The 17699-nt window shown below is 40.5% G+C and overlaps 2 protein-coding genes across 4 annotated transcripts in view; one reads left to right on the top strand and one right to left on the bottom strand.

Annotated features, from left to right (window-relative positions):
• Positions 1-15485, top strand: part of LOC145492975 (E3 ubiquitin-protein ligase TRIP12-like) — a 53282-nt gene extending 37797 nt beyond the window's left edge. For all 3 annotated transcript variants that reach the window (XM_081472353.1, XM_081472352.1, XM_081472351.1), the window contains 26 exons: positions 85-131; positions 215-257; positions 665-751; positions 1112-1159; positions 1647-1678; positions 2182-2209; positions 2311-2342; positions 2674-2755; positions 3027-3109; positions 3576-3691; positions 4778-4831; positions 5018-5100; positions 5792-5873; positions 5959-6019; positions 6309-6393; positions 6478-6546; positions 6961-7059; positions 7737-7851; positions 8062-8112; positions 8527-8906; positions 9628-9681; positions 10098-10211; positions 10643-10691; positions 11391-11436; positions 11675-11778; positions 11974-15485. In XM_081472353.1, coding sequence (XP_081328479.1) covers positions 85-131; positions 215-257; positions 665-751; positions 1112-1159; positions 1647-1678; positions 2182-2209; positions 2311-2342; positions 2674-2755; positions 3027-3109; positions 3576-3691; positions 4778-4831; positions 5018-5100; positions 5792-5873; positions 5959-6019; positions 6309-6393; positions 6478-6546; positions 6961-7059; positions 7737-7851; positions 8062-8112; positions 8527-8906; positions 9628-9681; positions 10098-10211; positions 10643-10691; positions 11391-11436; positions 11675-11778; positions 11974-12170 — 2241 coding nt within the window. In that variant the 3' untranslated portion in view covers positions 12171-15485. The remainder of the gene's footprint in view (positions 1-84; positions 132-214; positions 258-664; positions 752-1111; positions 1160-1646; positions 1679-2181; positions 2210-2310; positions 2343-2673; positions 2756-3026; positions 3110-3575; positions 3692-4777; positions 4832-5017; positions 5101-5791; positions 5874-5958; positions 6020-6308; positions 6394-6477; positions 6547-6960; positions 7060-7736; positions 7852-8061; positions 8113-8526; positions 8907-9627; positions 9682-10097; positions 10212-10642; positions 10692-11390; positions 11437-11674; positions 11779-11973) is intronic.
• Positions 15352-15900, bottom strand: LOC145493624 (uncharacterized). The gene has a single exon (XM_081473109.1). It carries the CDS (start codon positions 15898-15900, stop codon positions 15352-15354), a length of 549 nt encoding a protein of 182 aa, XP_081329235.1.
• Positions 15901-17699: the final 1799 nt, after the last annotated feature.

The following is a 17699-nucleotide window of genomic DNA, read 5'->3' as shown; positions in this document are numbered from 1 at the left end:
ATACATTCTTCCGACGAATGAGTTCAGTAACCCTCAAAGTATGAAAAGAATGAAAAGAAAACGTTATTTTACCTGTTTTTCCAGCTTCCAGTCAAAGTTCACGACACACCAGGAGGAGCTGTTGGAGCAAGGTACTTGCCAAAGTAATATCCTGTTGAGATATGTACCAAATAAGACCAGCTTCACTCAAAGGTTTGTGATTGTTGCTTTTCAGGGGATCACAAGCTCTGAGATTCTTCAGTTCTCATCAAATCAAGGTTTGTTTATTCATAAACTCAAAATATTGTCCTTACTGCTTGGCTTGCGACTTCGACGTTATTTCTTATTTTTAATCATCACCATATTTTGATAATATCCACAAAGAGAAAAAACTTTAATGTTTTTTTTGTGTGTGTGCGTGTGAACTGTGATTTTCTACAGGGTAAAGTGTAAGGAAATATTGAGATTAGAGAGAACCATAACATATTGCAAGTACCACTCTTACATATTAAAATAACATGGCTACAAAATGCGCTACATGTAGTCAACTATTGTACTGTTCTAACAGTGCAGAATATATTTTGTAATTGCTGAACGGCTGGGCTTACTTTCCAGCAACTTTTTCCATGCAAACCTTGCATTTTGAACTTTCCAACTTAGCTAATGCACTGCACTTGCTCATTAGTGCCTTCTACAAAGACACCCTGATTGCGAGGGCTTGCGGCAGTGGAAACGTGGCCCAGTGAAAATTGATCCTCTAGCTCTTGTTCAGGTAAACGCCAGCTTCAGTTTATTACTTGCTTTAGAGTGGTTTTCATTTGAGTGTCGAAAAATAATTGGTTTTGCATCAACTACACTACACGATTGGCTGAAAAAACTCGCGCTACTTTTTCATCCAATCAGAAGTAAAACCAAAACCAATCGTGACTCACTTGCACTCTTTTTCCCGCGCTTTGCGTCAGCTACATGTAATTACTTCAAGTTTTGATTGGTTCACTTGATTGTTTGTGTCCTTTGTGATTGGCTAGAGTGATTCTTTACGACACTCAATTGAAAACTGCGCAATTTTGCTTCTGACATATTAATTGAATAAGGTTTTAATATTACCTGCATCACTGATTATTACTCTTAGGCTATTGAGAGGTATCTAGTTGTTCGAGGCTATGGAAAGAAGCGAGAGGTTAGTGACAATGTGTCCCTTTGCTTGCAAGGCCGTACCTAACTTATAAATTGTAGTGTCTTCAGATTTCTTATATGCAAATAAGAAAAAAAGAAATGCAAATCAAGTCATACATGGTTGAATTGTTCATTACATCGGATTGTTTGCTATGCGAAACAATAACTGCCGTTTAAAAAAAAAAAGAAATGAAGGTGGCTGTTAACCTTGGTGAAGTGTAATGAAGCATTTTGGTAAACTGATTATTGCATGATCTGGAAATTTTCCTGTAGACTCAAACGCGAAACATTTTTAAAGCCCCTTGGCAATCTTAGCCTCTGACAGTGGTAAATGATGAAACTTGCAACTGATTTTTGCATAATACGAGCGGTGCGAGCTTCATTTGAACAATTCTACTATTTAAATCAGACTGTATGTTTTTTGGAGCAAGTTGTGTAGTAGATATCTAAATTGCATTCGAAGTTTCATGATTGGTTTGTTTTTATGACAGAATCCAGATGATGATGGTAGTGAAGATGATGGGTAGGCAAATAACGATAAACTACAGTAGCAAAATAGATGATGTATATTTATATATTTTTGTGACTTAATGATATGATAGTCATTTTAAGTCCGAAGTGTTTTTTTTCTTCCTGAAATGTAACGGCTGATTTAAACTTGTCATCCCACTAAATTCAAAATGGCACGTTTCTTTCATTACTTACTTATCCAGGGATGGCAAGAGCAGAAGTGTTGTAAATTAGTCAAAGAGACCTTTCGTTTCTACGATCTTTATTTATCCATAAAGGATTGGGATTTGCTCTTTTACAATTGTTGGTCGTTTTTTTTGTAACTTGTGGATTTCCTTTGTAAAGTTAAACTTAAGTGCTTAATTTCTCTCATAAGAAACGAAAATTCTTAGTGCTTTTAAATGATCTTTTGGTACGCCAGTGTTGTTTTTTTTTCAGCCTGTAATCAACGTTTCTTTTATTTTGACCCTGCTCGAGTAGTGAGGCACTGACCATGTTTTTAACTGACATTTTCAGGTCAGACGACGACATCGATGAGTCTTTGGTAAGAACTGTGGTTATTTATCTTGGAGTTGATCTTTCCATCAAATTAACATAGTACATGTATCTGCTCGAAGTTTAAAAGATTGTGTTTTGTTCCTACAGGCGACTGAACTACAAGGACAAAACAACTCAAGGTTTGCTGAGATTTTTATATTTCTATTCTATACTATTTTTGGTTAGTGATGTTTTCAAGCTGTAATAGACCCCTTGCATAAATGGCTGCCAATTATAAATTCTTTTGTAAGTATTAAGACTAGCCTTACTAACCTCGTTTTTAAGTTGATAATTCAAACGAATTTTTAGTCTCGAACGACGTTGGAGAGACTAATTTAAATGCATACAAAAGAATTTTAATTGGTAGCCATTTATGAAAAGGGTCTATGTTGTAGCTCACTTTATCGTAACAACACAAACTGAGCCGACTGCCATAGGTTTATGTAACAATTGGTGACTGTTTTGATGTAGGCATCAACTGGAGATTTTGTTAGGAGATCATCTTCTTCCCTACAACATGACAGTCTATCAAGCTATCAAGCAGTTTGCTCAGGTACGTTATTATACAGAACTGCTTCAAAAGTTTCTAGTTCAAGTGATTTCGTGTTATAACCCGTGAAAAAGTGACCACACAATAAGATTCCATTTCCTCTCAAATGTGTTCTGGACTCATTATCCTTGAGAAGCAAAATGAAACTTAATATTGTAGAAGCAAAGTTATCATGTCCGTTTTAACGGAAAAACAAGATTAAACTCCGTTTCCCCTTCGAACCTCATGGAATCATATTTTTTAAATTTGTATTGGTACATATTTTGTCTTGTAGGGCGATGAAGACAAAGACTTTGATGATGATCACGGTGGGATCCTAGGCAGACCTAGTATCTGGGTCTCAACACACACAATATGGTAAGGGGGGAGGAGGGGGGGTGGTGGTGGCACACAAACTGTTGTCTTATTCACTAACTGGTATCACATAAACTTTACCTCATGTTGGGACTCATAGTATCTCTGTTTTGAGCAAGTGCTTTACATGGTCTTGGGTGACTAGTACAATCACAAAGTTACCAATCTTGGCTCAAAGCTGTTTATCGACATTTTTTAATTAAGTGATTGTTGCTGTTGGTTAGACAGCGTGGCAGAGTTCATCTCCTAGTTCATCTCCTCGGTCATATTTGTTAATAAAGCAGGCGATCCGCCTTGTGCCAGTTGGAATTCGTAACCATTTTGTTGTATTATATTATTTTTACATAAAAAGCCCATTACAGTGAGGGCATAATTCAATTTTAATTTTTTTTATCACTGTCGTTGCTTCTGTTTCTACCGTTGTTTTTATTCTCATAATAACAATCTCTATACCACTGTGTCATTTTAGGTTTCGACCTCTGAGTCAAAACCAAAGGGAACAGCAAACTGTTAATAGCAGTAAACCCAAGTCTGGTGCCACTAGTACTGGTTCACGACTGTCCAGGAAAACATGGAAGGAAGATGGTGAGTATTTGATGATGCACACTGTAAATAACTGAAAGAATTTGAGCACCTATTCCTTTATCTCCAATGAAAACACCATTTTCGAGTTGTCAGGTCATCGGTTGCACATTCAGGAAGGGACTGAATAACGTCCATATGTCTTTGATGAAACGGGATCGCAGTCGTTTTTAAATTGTTTCAGGTAGTACTTGGCGATTGTTATGGATTAAATAAATTTTCTGTTTGAAAGATCTCTTGGTCTCTGGATGATACTTATCAAAAATTACGCTGTATACAGCTGTTTCGACAAAGGTTGTTCCACAATCGTAAAAGCGTCCGCGATTGGTATTATGGTTAGTAATGGTGTGGCTTTGCATGATTGAGGTTCACAGTGTTTCAGCAAGAGGAAGGAGAAAGCATGATTACAAGTGCTTGTGCTGTTTCCTTCTATCACGCTGAAACAACTCGAGGTCCTCATGCTTCAAACAAGGAACCGTAATCAACCATTACTCATAGTACCTTTCGACTTTGTTGCGTACGCTTTTATGTCTTGGTAGGACAACCTTTCCCGAAAGAAGCCCTGTTTGGTAAAGATGTTAAATAGCTCTAAAAAGAACAGTTGCAATTCACCACCTTTAGAAATTATGACGGCTTATCTTTAAGGACATGTGTCGTGTCTTTTGTATGCGTGTCGACCGAAAATATTTTAAGAACGCCTGCTAGCACGTGAATTCAAATAATTGACAAGTCAAATGAACATCCATCGAATAGAATATCAATAGAATCCGACTGATGTGATAAGTTTCGCATGCACGTGACATTTTGTTTTGAATAAGTACGTTCAACTTTACTCTTTGAGAGTTAGTATGTAAGTTAGTTCGCGAAGTTCGCGAAGAAAGTTTCGTAAGAAAGTTCAGAGAATTTCGATGCGAACGTAGATTGAGATATGATGCGTAGAAACGCATATTAAGGCTAAGAAAATTAGTACGACGCTGTGGAACTCGGAAGTAAAGGTCAGGACTCGTAACTTTTATTAATATTTGTAGTGCCGTATAAAAAGAAAATTTAAATAGATGTAGCCACCTCACTGATCTTTGTCTCTTCCAGATTCAGAAGTGTCCTTAAGTCAGCTCCTTTCGGATTGTGAACCTCAAAACTTTAGTAAGTTGAAACAAAACCTTGAACAATTTTTTAAATACAATCTACAGACAGCAAATCAAATTTGCTACCAACTTAACTTGCTGGGGTAATAGAAACGCCTTGTTGGAGCAACCTTCACTAGAATTGTTATATTCGCGGATACAGTTTTACAGTTTTAACGTTCATGTTTTTTTTGTCTCGTTTTAGCCACTTGTGATCCAAGTATCGAAGTGATTAGTCTCATGAAAGCTTTACATGTTCTCAACCTTCATTGGACAACACTTTATGAGGTTAGTGCGCCTAACTGGAAATTAAGCTCCTAAAGTTTAAAAAGGGGTCAAGTCTGCATACGAGCCGTGGCCCACCAGGCCGGAGCTTATCCCGGTTTCTGTAGCACGAAGTGACTAGGAATATTTTTACTCCCCTCCTAAATTGTGTCTGGGTCAAATGACGGTGCCAAATGAATGGAAAGTTCTACGGTGTTATAAAACCATCAAGCCTTTCATGCAGTTAGCCTAAGTTTTGGGTGTTTCAGTCTGTGGGAAAAAGAAGCAATTGAGTATTCTTGCTGTAATCAATGACTCAAGCTCCTTTAAGTCCTGGGCAAACGGACCGGCAAGTAGTCGCAAGTAGCCTCAAATTCAAACGTTAACGGACTCGCAAGTTTCCTCGCAAGTACACCTAAGACGCGAAAACAAAACCATTTCAAGGCTTTCAAGGCTATATTTCATTGGCTAATAGGTTGCTATAGCAACGAATGGACGTCACTCAACTTGCGTTGACTTGGGTGGGGTGGCGAAACAGTGAAAAACTTGCGTCGACTTGCGTGCAAATTTGATCTCGACCAAAGTGGGCGCAAGTCATCGCAAGTCAACGGAGGTGCACGCAAGGCAAGTTTTTAACTTGCGTCTACTTGCGAGCCCGTTTGACCAGGGCTTTTTAGAGACAGAAAGAAATCTTATTTTAATTTGCTTTTTTCAGGGACAAAGCCGCAGAGCGTTCTTATCTTCTAATGAATTTATCAACAATAAACTCGCGGCAAAAATTACCCGACAATTGCAAGGTAATGTTCCGTTGTTTGCGGTCAGGATGAGATACGTACCGGTATGTGAAGTTCGTGACATTTACTCTTTTTCGATTTCGATCAGATCCCATTACAGTGATAACTGGTAACTTTCCTGCCTGGGTAGAAGAGCTTCCTCGAAAATGGTAAGCTTTTGTAATCTGCAAACTAGTTCGTTTTGTTGTACGTCTCCATCTTCATGTTTCCACTCCGGTAGCCTTGGCTTTTTCAGATGGGGCTAAATTTTATTGTATCTCTATTGTTTTGTAGTAAATATCCTGTTGTTGTTGTTATTATTGTTGTTACGTTATTGTCTTTGCTGCTGTTATCGTTGTTACTCTTATTAGAGAGAATCCAGACTCATAACTCACTGACCCAAACCTGCTTTCTTATTTGTTTTATTGTAGTAACGTAATCTATATTGTTACATTGTAGTCCGTTCCTGTTTCCGTTTGAATGCCGACAGCAGCTGTTTTACTGCACTGCAATGGATAGAGACAGGGCCCTTAGCAAACTACAGGTATATATCTACTTTGTTGTACTGCTGGTGTGTTGAGGGTTTTAACAGGCCGTTTGTATTTACAATGGCTTCTTTCTTCCACAGGAGACATTACCAGAGCTTATGAATACCGACGCATCGGATCGTGTAGCACCGAGATTTGACAGAAAAAAGGTGAATTTTACAAGCCAAAGGGAATAGTGTGGGTGTAAATTCCTGTGAAGCCAGTGGTTGATTAATCCAACTCTTTATCTGCTTATCAAAGGTAGTCAATCGAAAACGATGTACTGCAGAAAGATTGAATAAGAACTGAAAAGTAAAAATGGAACCTTTAAACTACTTTTTGCTTGAGCTGTAGAAAATGAATTTGGTGTCAATTGATGTCAAACTATTTTGATTAAGTATTAATTTGTCCAGATTTATGGCCAGAATTCCAAGACAAAGAAAACATAAGTCAAACTAATTTGAAATCAGTTTGAATTAAATTGATTTTAAACTGCAGGTTATATATTCTGTGCGCATATTTGTGTGATGATGAATGTGATTGTGTTGTGAATGACAGCAGTTTTCTCTGTTGTACTCTTGTAGCACACTGTTTCTCGTGTGGGGTTGTTAGATCAGGCAGAGAAGCTCATAGGTGATCTTGGCAGCTCCCAGTCTGTACTGGAAATACAATATGAGGGCGAGGTAAGTAAGAATTCTCGTCTCCGTGCACTGCATTTGTTATTAATTAGAGATAATAATTGTTCCATTTGCGTAACTTTCATGGCTAGCGGTTGTGGAGTGAGTTCCATATTGAGCTTGCAACAAGTGCACTGACATTACAAGCTGGAACATCCAATGTCCCCGTTATTGTTGGACAATGTAACCCCGGGGGGGGGTACTTTGGGAATTTCTGGGTGGGGATGTGCCGCTGGGACTCTGGAACCCTTAGCCTATACCAGAGCTAGTTCAGCTGAATTTTGCTACCCTATACTAGAGTAAACTCCCCAAATCCCCCCATCTATCGACACTGTTGAGGCTGATTTGCGTAAATTTAAACTTGCCGATTTGATTTTTTTTATATTTTTAAGTGGCAATTCCTGGTTTCCTTAGTCTAGATAAAATCTTCAACCAACTAGTCAGTTTTGTGAAAAGTTATACCCCATTCTAGACCCAAACGCTCTGATTTATATACCCTATCCTGGAGTAAACTGCTTGAAAAACATACCCTTCACAGCGGCACATACCTATATAGCCCATATATGGCAGTGCCCCCCTCCCGGGAATGTAACCTCAAATGTCTGAAGGTTTATTAGGATTTAAGTAAATCCAGACTAGGGAGCATCTCTTCGATTTCACTGAGCGTTAATTGTCGTTTATAGGTTGGGACTGGTCTTGGCCCTACTCTGGAGTTTTATGCTCTGATTTCACAAGAATTTCAACGTGCAGACCTGGAGATGTGGAGAGGAGAACGTATGCTGCCTCCTGGAAGAACAGGTAATGTTTCTTTCCAAACTGTTCAGTCGGTCGAGGAGTCAATTTAAGCGATGGGTCTAGAACAATTCAACCACTAGCCGCCAGGATCACTTGGTACTTAACCTTTATATAAGATTTGAGAGTATTTATGTTCTGGATGATGAAAACACTAGCAAATGGCTGGAGCAAAGAAAACTTCTTTTTGATAAAATTTCTTTTTTTATTTTGCAGGGTTTGGAGATGACGTTTCTTATGTTTACTCCCCATCTGGCCTTTATCCAGGTAAACTGACATATTCTTAGCACAAAATAAATATTACACAAGTATGGAATTGTGGTTTTGCAGAATAAAGCTAGATATTTATTCTGCCGCTAGCTGGAACATGACACATGTGTGATTGCACGTCTGAATTGAGTCTTCCATTGAGTTTGTGCTCTGTTCTTTTGAGGGATGGAAAAGGGGAACGGTCGGGTAGGAGCTTTCGTAAGGTCTCGCTTGAATGGCTTCAGACCCTTTGCGAGGACACTAGAACAAACAACAGAAACAATGCCCCTAGCCTTGAAACAATAACAGCTGCTAACAATGAAAAACAATTACTAGCTTACGAGAGCTGCTACACTTCTGAGGAGGAATAGCATTTGCTTCGTTTTCCTCTATTTTTGTTCCTTGAACTAATTGTTTTCATTATTTTCTCAGCCCCAATGTCACGCATCGCTAAAGTGGCGAGCGTGACCAAGCTGTGCTCCAAGTTTCAGTTCCTTGGCAAATTTCTGGCCCGTGCCATAATGGACTTTAGAATCCTAGACATCCCTTTCTGCCAGATACTGTACAAATGGCTGCTGAATCAAGAAGGAACCTTAGACTTGGGTGACCTGGCTGCTGTGGACTCGGTGCTGGCGCAGTCGCTGACTCAGCTGCAGCAGGTGGTACAAAAGAAGAGGCAGCTCGAGCAGGACTCCTCTCATACAGCGGACAGTCGACAACTTGCCGTGGAGAGTCTAACACTGGATGGAACACCCATTGAGGATCTTGGGCTTTCGTTTGCTTTGCCTGGCCATCCAGATATTGAACTTAAGGTACAAACGTTTAATAACAAAACCCGTGACTAGTGTTTGCAATTATTTCCTTTGTATCTTTACTTTCGTGCTTTATTTTATCCTCTATTTAGAGGCTGTCTTAAGTTTTAGTGTGTTTTTTATGTCTCAGGATTTTTTTTAACACTGCTCCTAGCGCTGACAGAGTCCTTTCTGTAAATATTCATGTAATATGCTAGTGTGATGGGAATAATATTGTTTGCGAATTCTGTTCAACGTGGAAGAGAACCCTCAAGTGCTGCGTGGCTGGGATAATAATTATTAGTATCACCCAACTAGTGGACTAATGCAAATCCTGCATTTTGATTGACTACGCTACTAGAGGACTATTAGTAATAGTCCTCGAGTAGCAAAATTAGCGCAATCGAGCGTGACGCTTTCTTTCGTTTTATTCCCAAATAAATATTTCTTCAACTTGCATTTGCTAACTTTATTATTACCTTTTCTGTCCGACTAGTTGGGTGATACTAAAACAATTAGACCCTTCGCCCTCAAGGGCCACGGGTCTATAGCCCATTCGGCTTCGCCTCATGGGCTATTGACCCGTAGCCCTTGCAGGCTGCGGGTCTAATTGTTAAATAACTTTAATTGATGCTAATTTTGACATACCGTCTGAGTTCACAGTAGTACAGTTGTGGATAAGCAAAAACAAACTGTCAAATGTTTTAGCTCAGTTGTTGCTATTGATTTGTCTTTATTTCAGCGAGGTGGTAAGGACATGACGGTCACTATTCATGACTTGGAAGAATACGTTAAGGTAGCTTTGGCTTGTTTGATTGAATGGACTTCTTTTATTTGACACCCCTGTGAAAGTTTTTAATACCCAAATTGTAATGTTCTTTGTTTTCATAAAAAGTTCTGATTTTGATTCTAGATTCTGAGTTAGGCCTGGTTCACACTAGCGACATAAGGAAAAGATCAGGATTTTCCTTTTATCGTTATGTTCATGCTGTTATGGTGCTATCATGTCATTATGTCAGGATGTTCACACTGCAAACGTAACGACATAACGTCCTTCTTATGTCGTGATGTTTATGTCGCCTAGTGTGAACTAGGCTTTACTCGAATAAGCTTGATATCGAGACGAAAGGTTGATGTGAAACAAACAACAACAAAAAACAACGACGACGACGGTATTTGCTTATACTTTGTATATCATTTAATTTGTTTCAGCTGGTTGTACAGTGGACTCTTGTCACTGGCGTCAGACGTCAAATGGACGCTCTGCGTGAAGGCTTTAACTCAGTGTTGCCTCTCTCAAACCTAACTAGCTTTTCTTACACTGAGGTAATTTATCCTTATTAATACCATGTAATTCGCTTAAGGAGAGTTACATTTTGAATCAAGACGTTTTTTCTGAGATATTCAGTCCCTTCAATGTTATATCTTGATTTCTTGAACAATAGGAAAACTAACGGACGTTTTCCAGAAAGCTAGTAAAAATATATTAACTTCTTAGGTATTACCTCGTTCAACCAATCAATCTGGAGCGGCATATCCAGTGAAGACGATTTTCAGTGATTCAAATATTGCTTAGTATTGTATGAAATTTTCCTCTGTAAGTTTGCTAATCCATCAGAACTTTTGCTTATTTGATATGTTTGCTGCGACGTTTACGTTCGCGTTACTAGCTACATGTTGATAATTAAGTTGTAGATGTAAATCACACTTGCTTTGTGTTTGTTAGCCTGTGTGACTGTTTTTAATGTCGTTTACAGATGGAGCTGGTCCTTTGTGGTAATGTAGCCGAGAAGTGGGACATCAAATGTACGGTTCCTTTTGTTTTTTAACTATCTACTTCTGATGCGTGTGAATGCTTCTGTATTTAGTTCAATTTTTCAGTGGCTCGTGTGAGTTTAAGATTGGTTTTCTTATCATCGCTACTATCGTTGAAATAGAACTTTTAAAAGTCCATCTCGACGATCGTTATAGCAACGATCAATCGGTGGAGAGTGGTTTTGATATGATCGCAACGAGCGTTGAACTTTTTTGCAGCGATTGTAGTGATCGCAGCGATTATATTGAAATCAGCCTTTAGGAGTAAATCCAAGCCGCACAATTGGCCATATTCGTATTGTCGGTAATGGACTGGAACTAGCTTGCAATGGAGGCTCATGCGGGGGAATATCATTACTGTCATTAATGTCATTTGCATTTGACAAGACTCCCCACATTAGCCTCAGTTGCATGCTAGTTCCAGTCCAATACCGAGAATACGAGAGTGGTTTTATCAAGCTGACGCCAAGTCAATGATAGTTGTTATGTTGTCATTTCCCTTGGCTCCCGTTTTCCGCCTCGAAAATTACTCCGTAAGACTAAAGTTGCTTACCTACTAACTTTCATCGACGTTTTGACGATTTTTTGCTAATGACGCTGACAGTTGCTTGTACAGCATTGACACGTTTATCAAATTGTGACTCGGGTGTTTTACTGTGTAGTCACGGTCATCTTTGTGTGTTATTTCAGGTCTTGTTGAGAGCTGTAGACCTGACCATGGCTACACCCACGATAGGTGAGATTCCTGTTCCTTCACTTGCAATGTTATGTGTTCAGTTTATCAGTATTATCCACCTGCTCGCGTCTGGATGTATTTCTTTTTCAAGCCATTACGTCGATTTCTTCACTTTCTTTCTCTCGTAAATATTGATCTCGTCAGAATAGTTTGTTTATCATGGCTTATCATAGTAATGTACACCAGCTTAACTAGAATGCATGTTTAATTTGTGATCACTTTGTTTTAATTTTGACAGTCGCGCGGTGAAGATTTTGTTTGAAATTCTAAGCTGCTATACACAGGAAGAGCAGAGACTGTTTTTACAGTTTGTCACAGGCAGCCCAAGGCTACCTGTCGGAGGTAAGATGGCCTATCTAGCAGCCGCTGATCTTGCATTTGGGGTGTGGCGGTGCGTATGAGCTCTTATGGAAAAGTGGGGGCTTAATTTTCCGTAGGGCGTATTATGTTAATTTTAAGTTACTCTTAAAATGCTATAGACGCCAAACATTTTTTTTATTGTTTTGAAGTAAACAGTGTTATATTTGTTTGTTTTAGGCCTGCGCAGTCTGAACCCACCACTGACCATAGTTCGTAAGTCATTTGAGCCTCCCTTGTGTGCTGATAACTACTTGCCATCTGTGATGACCTGCGTGAACTACTTGAAGCTGCCGGACTATTCCAGCAAAGAGATCATGGCCAGTAAACTAAAGCTGGCTGCTCTGGAGGGACAACGCTCATTCCACTTGTCTTGACACTGCAGTGTGCTCTGTTAACTAAATATCAACGAGCAGAGATGTTTATCTTGAAGTTACTTTTTTATCGTTTACTGTTTTCAAGAAAGTGCTAACATTAAAAACGGAAAGTGCGTAGACGATCACCACAATGAATCGAATAATCCATAAATTAATAGTCGCTAAATTTTAGCCTCTTTGGTTAGTTCGGGTGCCGCGTCAGGAACTAACTTAGCAACAGAATCCTCATCGTGCGAAGTTGCTCATGAAGGCTAAAGACCAGTTGGAAAATATTGGAAAGAGAGAACTCCTAGTCTTTTTCACTTACTGTTCTTAGCGCCGCACCTAGACTAACGGAAGTTTAAACCGGGGAAACTACTAAATCGTGGGAAAAAATCGCTTAATATCATTTATGGTTAAAAACTGGTATCTCTCAACGTATCTCTTAATTCTGTCATACTAAGTTTTGTGATATTTATGTTCACAGGCTGCTTAATAGCCGGAAAGGAACTGCATTCAACTGTGCCGTGTGTGATCTCGTTACTTTTGTGACAGAGTAATTATTATTCATCTCAAGTTGGCAGTCAGTTTATCGTTAGCAGTAGTAATACAAAGCAGACCTTGTTGCAGTATGGCAGTGACCGAAAGAAAACACTTTTTTCTATGTCGTTCTCTCTTTTCTTGTTCTGATTTCTTTGTTTTTTTGGTTTGTTTCTTGAAGTTGTTGTTCGCTTTTTTTTATTCGCTACGGTAAGGTTGATAATGAGGGAAGTACTTTGTAATGTATATAAAAAACCTTTTTATATATACAAAGCAGTTGTACATACACGTGATGGATTGCTGCCTCTTAAGAGCTCCATCGAAAATTTGCAAATTTCTTTGATGCGCTTTTTATTTATAATCAACAGAAATGTCGTGGTAGACATATTGGAATGAGGTCGCTTTCTATAAATTAATTTACGTGTTCATGTTGTTAAGTGGAGGTTTTAATGTTGAATTTAAACATGGAGGCTTCCTGAGCTTATCCAGACTTAATACGCAGAATAAGGAGAGTTTTAAATTGCTCGTGGTCATTGTAAATAGATCGATAAACGTAAAAGTGTTTTGATCATCGTCAACGTTTCGTTTTCTTGCCGCATGCTTGACTCTTACTGTAACATTTTTGTAATTGTAAAAAGCAAAACGCAGACTAATAACAACATTAATAGCTACCCCGTATATTGATTGCTGCCATGCATCAAATTGCTTTAAGCTATGACTGGGAAGTGAATATTCTGTGTTTTGTTCGCAAATAAAAGAAACAAAAGGTACGCAATGTTTACTTGTGGCTAGTGCAAACTCAGTCTAAAAGAATGCGAGACGAATTTTATAGTTGCACAAATATAGTTACAGTTATTGAAAGCGGGTAGGTCTCAAAGGAGCTCTATTGTTTCCGCTATTGTTTAGTTAAACAAAGAGCTGTATGCATAATGGTTATACGGAAATCTTGCCCAGTAATTTTAGGAATTAGAGTTAACAAATATTACGTGTTGTTCCAGTTCTGAAAGCGACGATAAAACAATCCGACCAACGGTATCCGTGGCTGTAGCCACGTTCGTGTGGTGAATGCGAAGGGAGTCTTCCTCGTGAAATGTTACTCGTTATGACTGCACCAAACGCATTTTCAACAAAAGGTTGAAAGAAGTCTTAACAATACAGCAAGTCTCCACAACGCGAGAGTTCAGAATTTCAGACAAACGAACTGCGAATTGGAGCGAATAGATGTAGAAAGAAACGAGAACGCTGATTTTGTTGTGATACTTTATCTTGAGCCGGAACTGCAAGAAAATGCATTTTGGGGGGTCGAAACTAAGTGTTTTCTCTAAAACTGAATTCATGGAAATGTATTCACTTTGTAAACTTCGCTGGACTATAGGGTGTTAAGGATAAACAGTAAAAATTGACACGTGGGGTGCTTACCATTTAGCAAAAAAATTCCAAACATTTCGAATGAAAGTCAAATGGAAAAGTAATTTTCCGGAAAATCCGTTCGGAAATTGTAGACTATAGCTACATCCAGGGGTAGAGCGCTTACCATTTGTAAGGAAAAACGGTTATTCTGGCGTGAATTCAAATGGTACGGTTCATTCAGCTGAATTTTTTTCGGGAAAAGAGTAATACCTTCCGAGGTATTACTTTTCCAGATTCAACTGAAGTTTCCGAAAATTTCCGTACCATTTGGCAATAACTTGATGGGAGGCTCCCTGGGGCAACATTTCCGAGAAGAAATGCAAGATGGCGAATGACAAATCTCTGCAGATGTAGACCGTTTATGGCTGTAACAGATGTTTCTTTTCGTCCCCACTGTTATCGGTTTTCTTGCAACACCGCTGTGGCCTTACAGATGAGAAGGAAGTTGCCCTCTGCATACGGAAATGGGCTTTAAATTCATCCAAAAAATACGTAGGTATCGTCTGCTCAAAAAATCCCTGGATCCGATTCAAATTTCTCTGCAAATGTGGATGCTGCGGCAAAAAAGAATTAAGTCGTCCTCTTCGTCTCCAAAGAAATCATTTCTTTTCAAAGTAGTTGTCTGCTTAAACGTCCAACAGCACAGCAAACTCGGCCGCCATCTTTGTTGTTGTATAGAGATAGCCCTGACCCAGACTGATCTGAAATGCGAACGTCTCGTAAAAAGTGCCTTAAGCGCGGGTTGCTGTCCCTCATCGGCAAACTTAACTTTGCTTGTCGCGTCGTCCCTGCGGGGCGCATATTCCTGCGTCGCCTTATTGACCTAAGTACAACTGCTAGGCTCCCCCACCATCACATTTCCATGAATCTCGAGGCTCGCCGCGATATCGCCTGGTGGCAAAGATTCCTTCCTACTTGGAATGGCCGGGCGATTATTCCTGATCCATACTGGTCAAGATCCCCAGACTTGGCTCTCTTTACAGATGCGTCTAGGACCCTTGGTTATGGTATTTACTATTCTGGTCATTGGATTGCTGACACCTGGCCACCTCCTCTTCAAGGTTGTTCTATCCAATGGAAGGAGCTCTATCTTATCGCTCTCGCCTGCCTCTTTTGCGAATTTCTCGAATACTTTAAATTCTAAGAAAATCAGAATAATATTTTGGAAAGTGGCTCCCTAAAAGCGTTCTTTAGGCAAAGTTTCAGGATTTTCGATTTTTCCAACCTGGCCAGCCATTCTCGATATTTCCAGTCAGTGACTCATAAGTTTATCATCTGGTAAGGCAGTTTCCATACGAGTGGTGTCAATCAAGATGCCAAGGAAGTCCAGTGATGTGGTCGGTCCTTCCAGCTTCTCAGGAGCCAGAGGAATCCCCAGGTGTGCGGCCATGTGGATTATAATATTGACATTGTCAGCACAGGTCTTGGAGTTTGATGGCCCCACAGTGAAGTAATCATCTAGATAGTGCATGAGATCTGTAATCACGTAATTTTTTTTAGGAATCCATTCGAAAGCATCGGCAAGACGGTTAAAAAGGTATGGAGAGGAGCGCCAGTCAAAGGGTAGACGAAGGTCGACGTAGTATTGGCCTTCCCAATGAATACCAACAAGTTCCAAGTCAGCCGGGTGAACTGGACAGAGGCGAGAGGCGTGTTTGATATCAGGTTTAGCCATCAGAGCGTTTTGGCCGTGTCGGGCAACAAGAGCAAGAGCTTGATCAAAGGTGGCATAGTGTAATGTGTAGGTGTCCTTAGATATGTAGTCATTCACAGAGGAGCCATGAGGAGAGGAGAGATCCATGATGCTGCACCATGTTCCATCTTTCTTTGGTACTACCCCTAATGGGGAGCATTAAAGATTTTGAATCGGAGGCTCTTGAAAAGGACCGGCAGTGTGACCACGAGATACTTCTTTAGCCAGTGCATCAGAGGCTGCTTGAGGATGGAGTGTAGTCGACTTGAGGTTAGGAGTGACTCTGGGGGCACGAGGACCGGTGTAATCCAGGCGGCATCCCCAATGAAGGTCATGGAGGAGATCTGAAGCAAACTTCTGGTTAGGATGATTTTTTAGCTCTGTAGAGAGGTTAGGGATAACAATGGGGGTAGTAGGGGGATTGAGCAAAGGTGGTGTGGAAGACGAATCAGACTGGTTTAGGACACTGGAAGCCAGGGTGATTTCCACCGCATTCGGGCTTATTACAGATGTGCTGGAACTGGCAATTAGGTCTCCGGCAGAGGCGACGGTTGAAGTCGCGGCAGATTGACCATCTTGCATTTGGCTGAGGCTGAAAGGCTTGCGAAGGCGGGCTAACAGTGCTTGCGCTCGATTTAACGGGGTCAGGCATGGTCAAGGTAGAGGAGGCGTTCGCGAAGGGTCCTCCTGCTGAGGGACGAAATGGCTGGGTTGTTTTAGAACGTGAAGGACAGGCAACAGTGCGATGGCCATAGGAGTGGCATGTGAGGCAAAAAGGAAGAGTTTCTTCCTTCAGAATGTCGTTGTAGAGCTGCTTATTGATCGTAGACCAGGATGTGGAGAGGTTGGAGGCAGCCATGTGACGGAAGGCTGTGTCATACATTAACCAGGCAGAAGACTTGAATTTGCGGCTAAACTTGTAAATCTGATCGTGATAAGCTAAGAAATCAGAGGCTAGATAAGGGAAGCCGGAGAGGAGGGTACGAAAGTAAGGGTTCCAAGCCTCGAGCATGAGCATGAAGAAAGGCCACTGATGCGACTCTTCTTTTGTCGGGAGGGGACAAATGAGAGCGTGGAAGTATCACCAGGGTTGATGGCCAGGATAAAATTATCAGATGATGAAGAAGTATGGACAGGATACATGTTGGAGGAAAGAAGATCAGTAAAGTCAACGCACTCACGTTTTAGGTTCTTGTTTTTAAGCTTCTGTGGAAGAGGCGGCTAGTGTGGGATTGCTTTGCTGTTTCGCTACCGGAAGTAAGCTCGACGGACGTAAGCCAGGCGTGGCAGTGTTCACTTCAAAGGAGAATGGTGCCTAGTGGATTGCAGGAAGGTAGGACCCCATCTTGTTGAAGTCCATCGTGTGCTCCTGGTTAACTCGAGGCGCTGACCGGAGAGAGGAGAGCAGTAGTATTTTCCCCAGCGGGTCGACGGGACTCGGTGCATACGGGTTTAGCTATGAGAACACGAAGCTGGTCGAGTCGGCCGCTCGTGAACGTTTGTTCGGTGTTAGCTAAGTCAACGACATTCTGCGGCTGGAGGGGGATGTTCGCCTGATCAACTGTTGCGGCGGGATGTAGAGGGAGATTATTGTTGTCGTTTTCGAAGATCCGCTGGGCCAATCCTCCGTAGGAAAAAAAGATGGCGACTGGTACATTTACCCATAGTTCTAACTTAGCGCACGAAAACCTTAACAACGTTCATAAAAACGTACAGAAGAGTTACAGAATCTTCAAACCTAGCATACAAAATGTCCTTCGTACAAGGACAAATGTTGTAAAAAATTGGCTTTCTTTGTACCTTGTAGGCTGTGTTAGGTTCGCAAGGTATTGTGGTAAAATGTACAGCCGCCATCTTTTTTCCTACAGTGGATTGAGCTTTCTGCCAGTTGTTACTAGATTGCGTGC

The sequence above is a fragment of the Orbicella franksi genome, chromosome 7 (genome assembly GCF_964199315.1).
Source record: "Orbicella franksi chromosome 7, jaOrbFran1.1, whole genome shotgun sequence".
Taxonomy (NCBI): Eukaryota; Metazoa; Cnidaria; class Anthozoa; order Scleractinia; family Merulinidae; genus Orbicella; species Orbicella franksi.
This window is presented reverse-complemented; position numbering and strand designations above follow the sequence as displayed.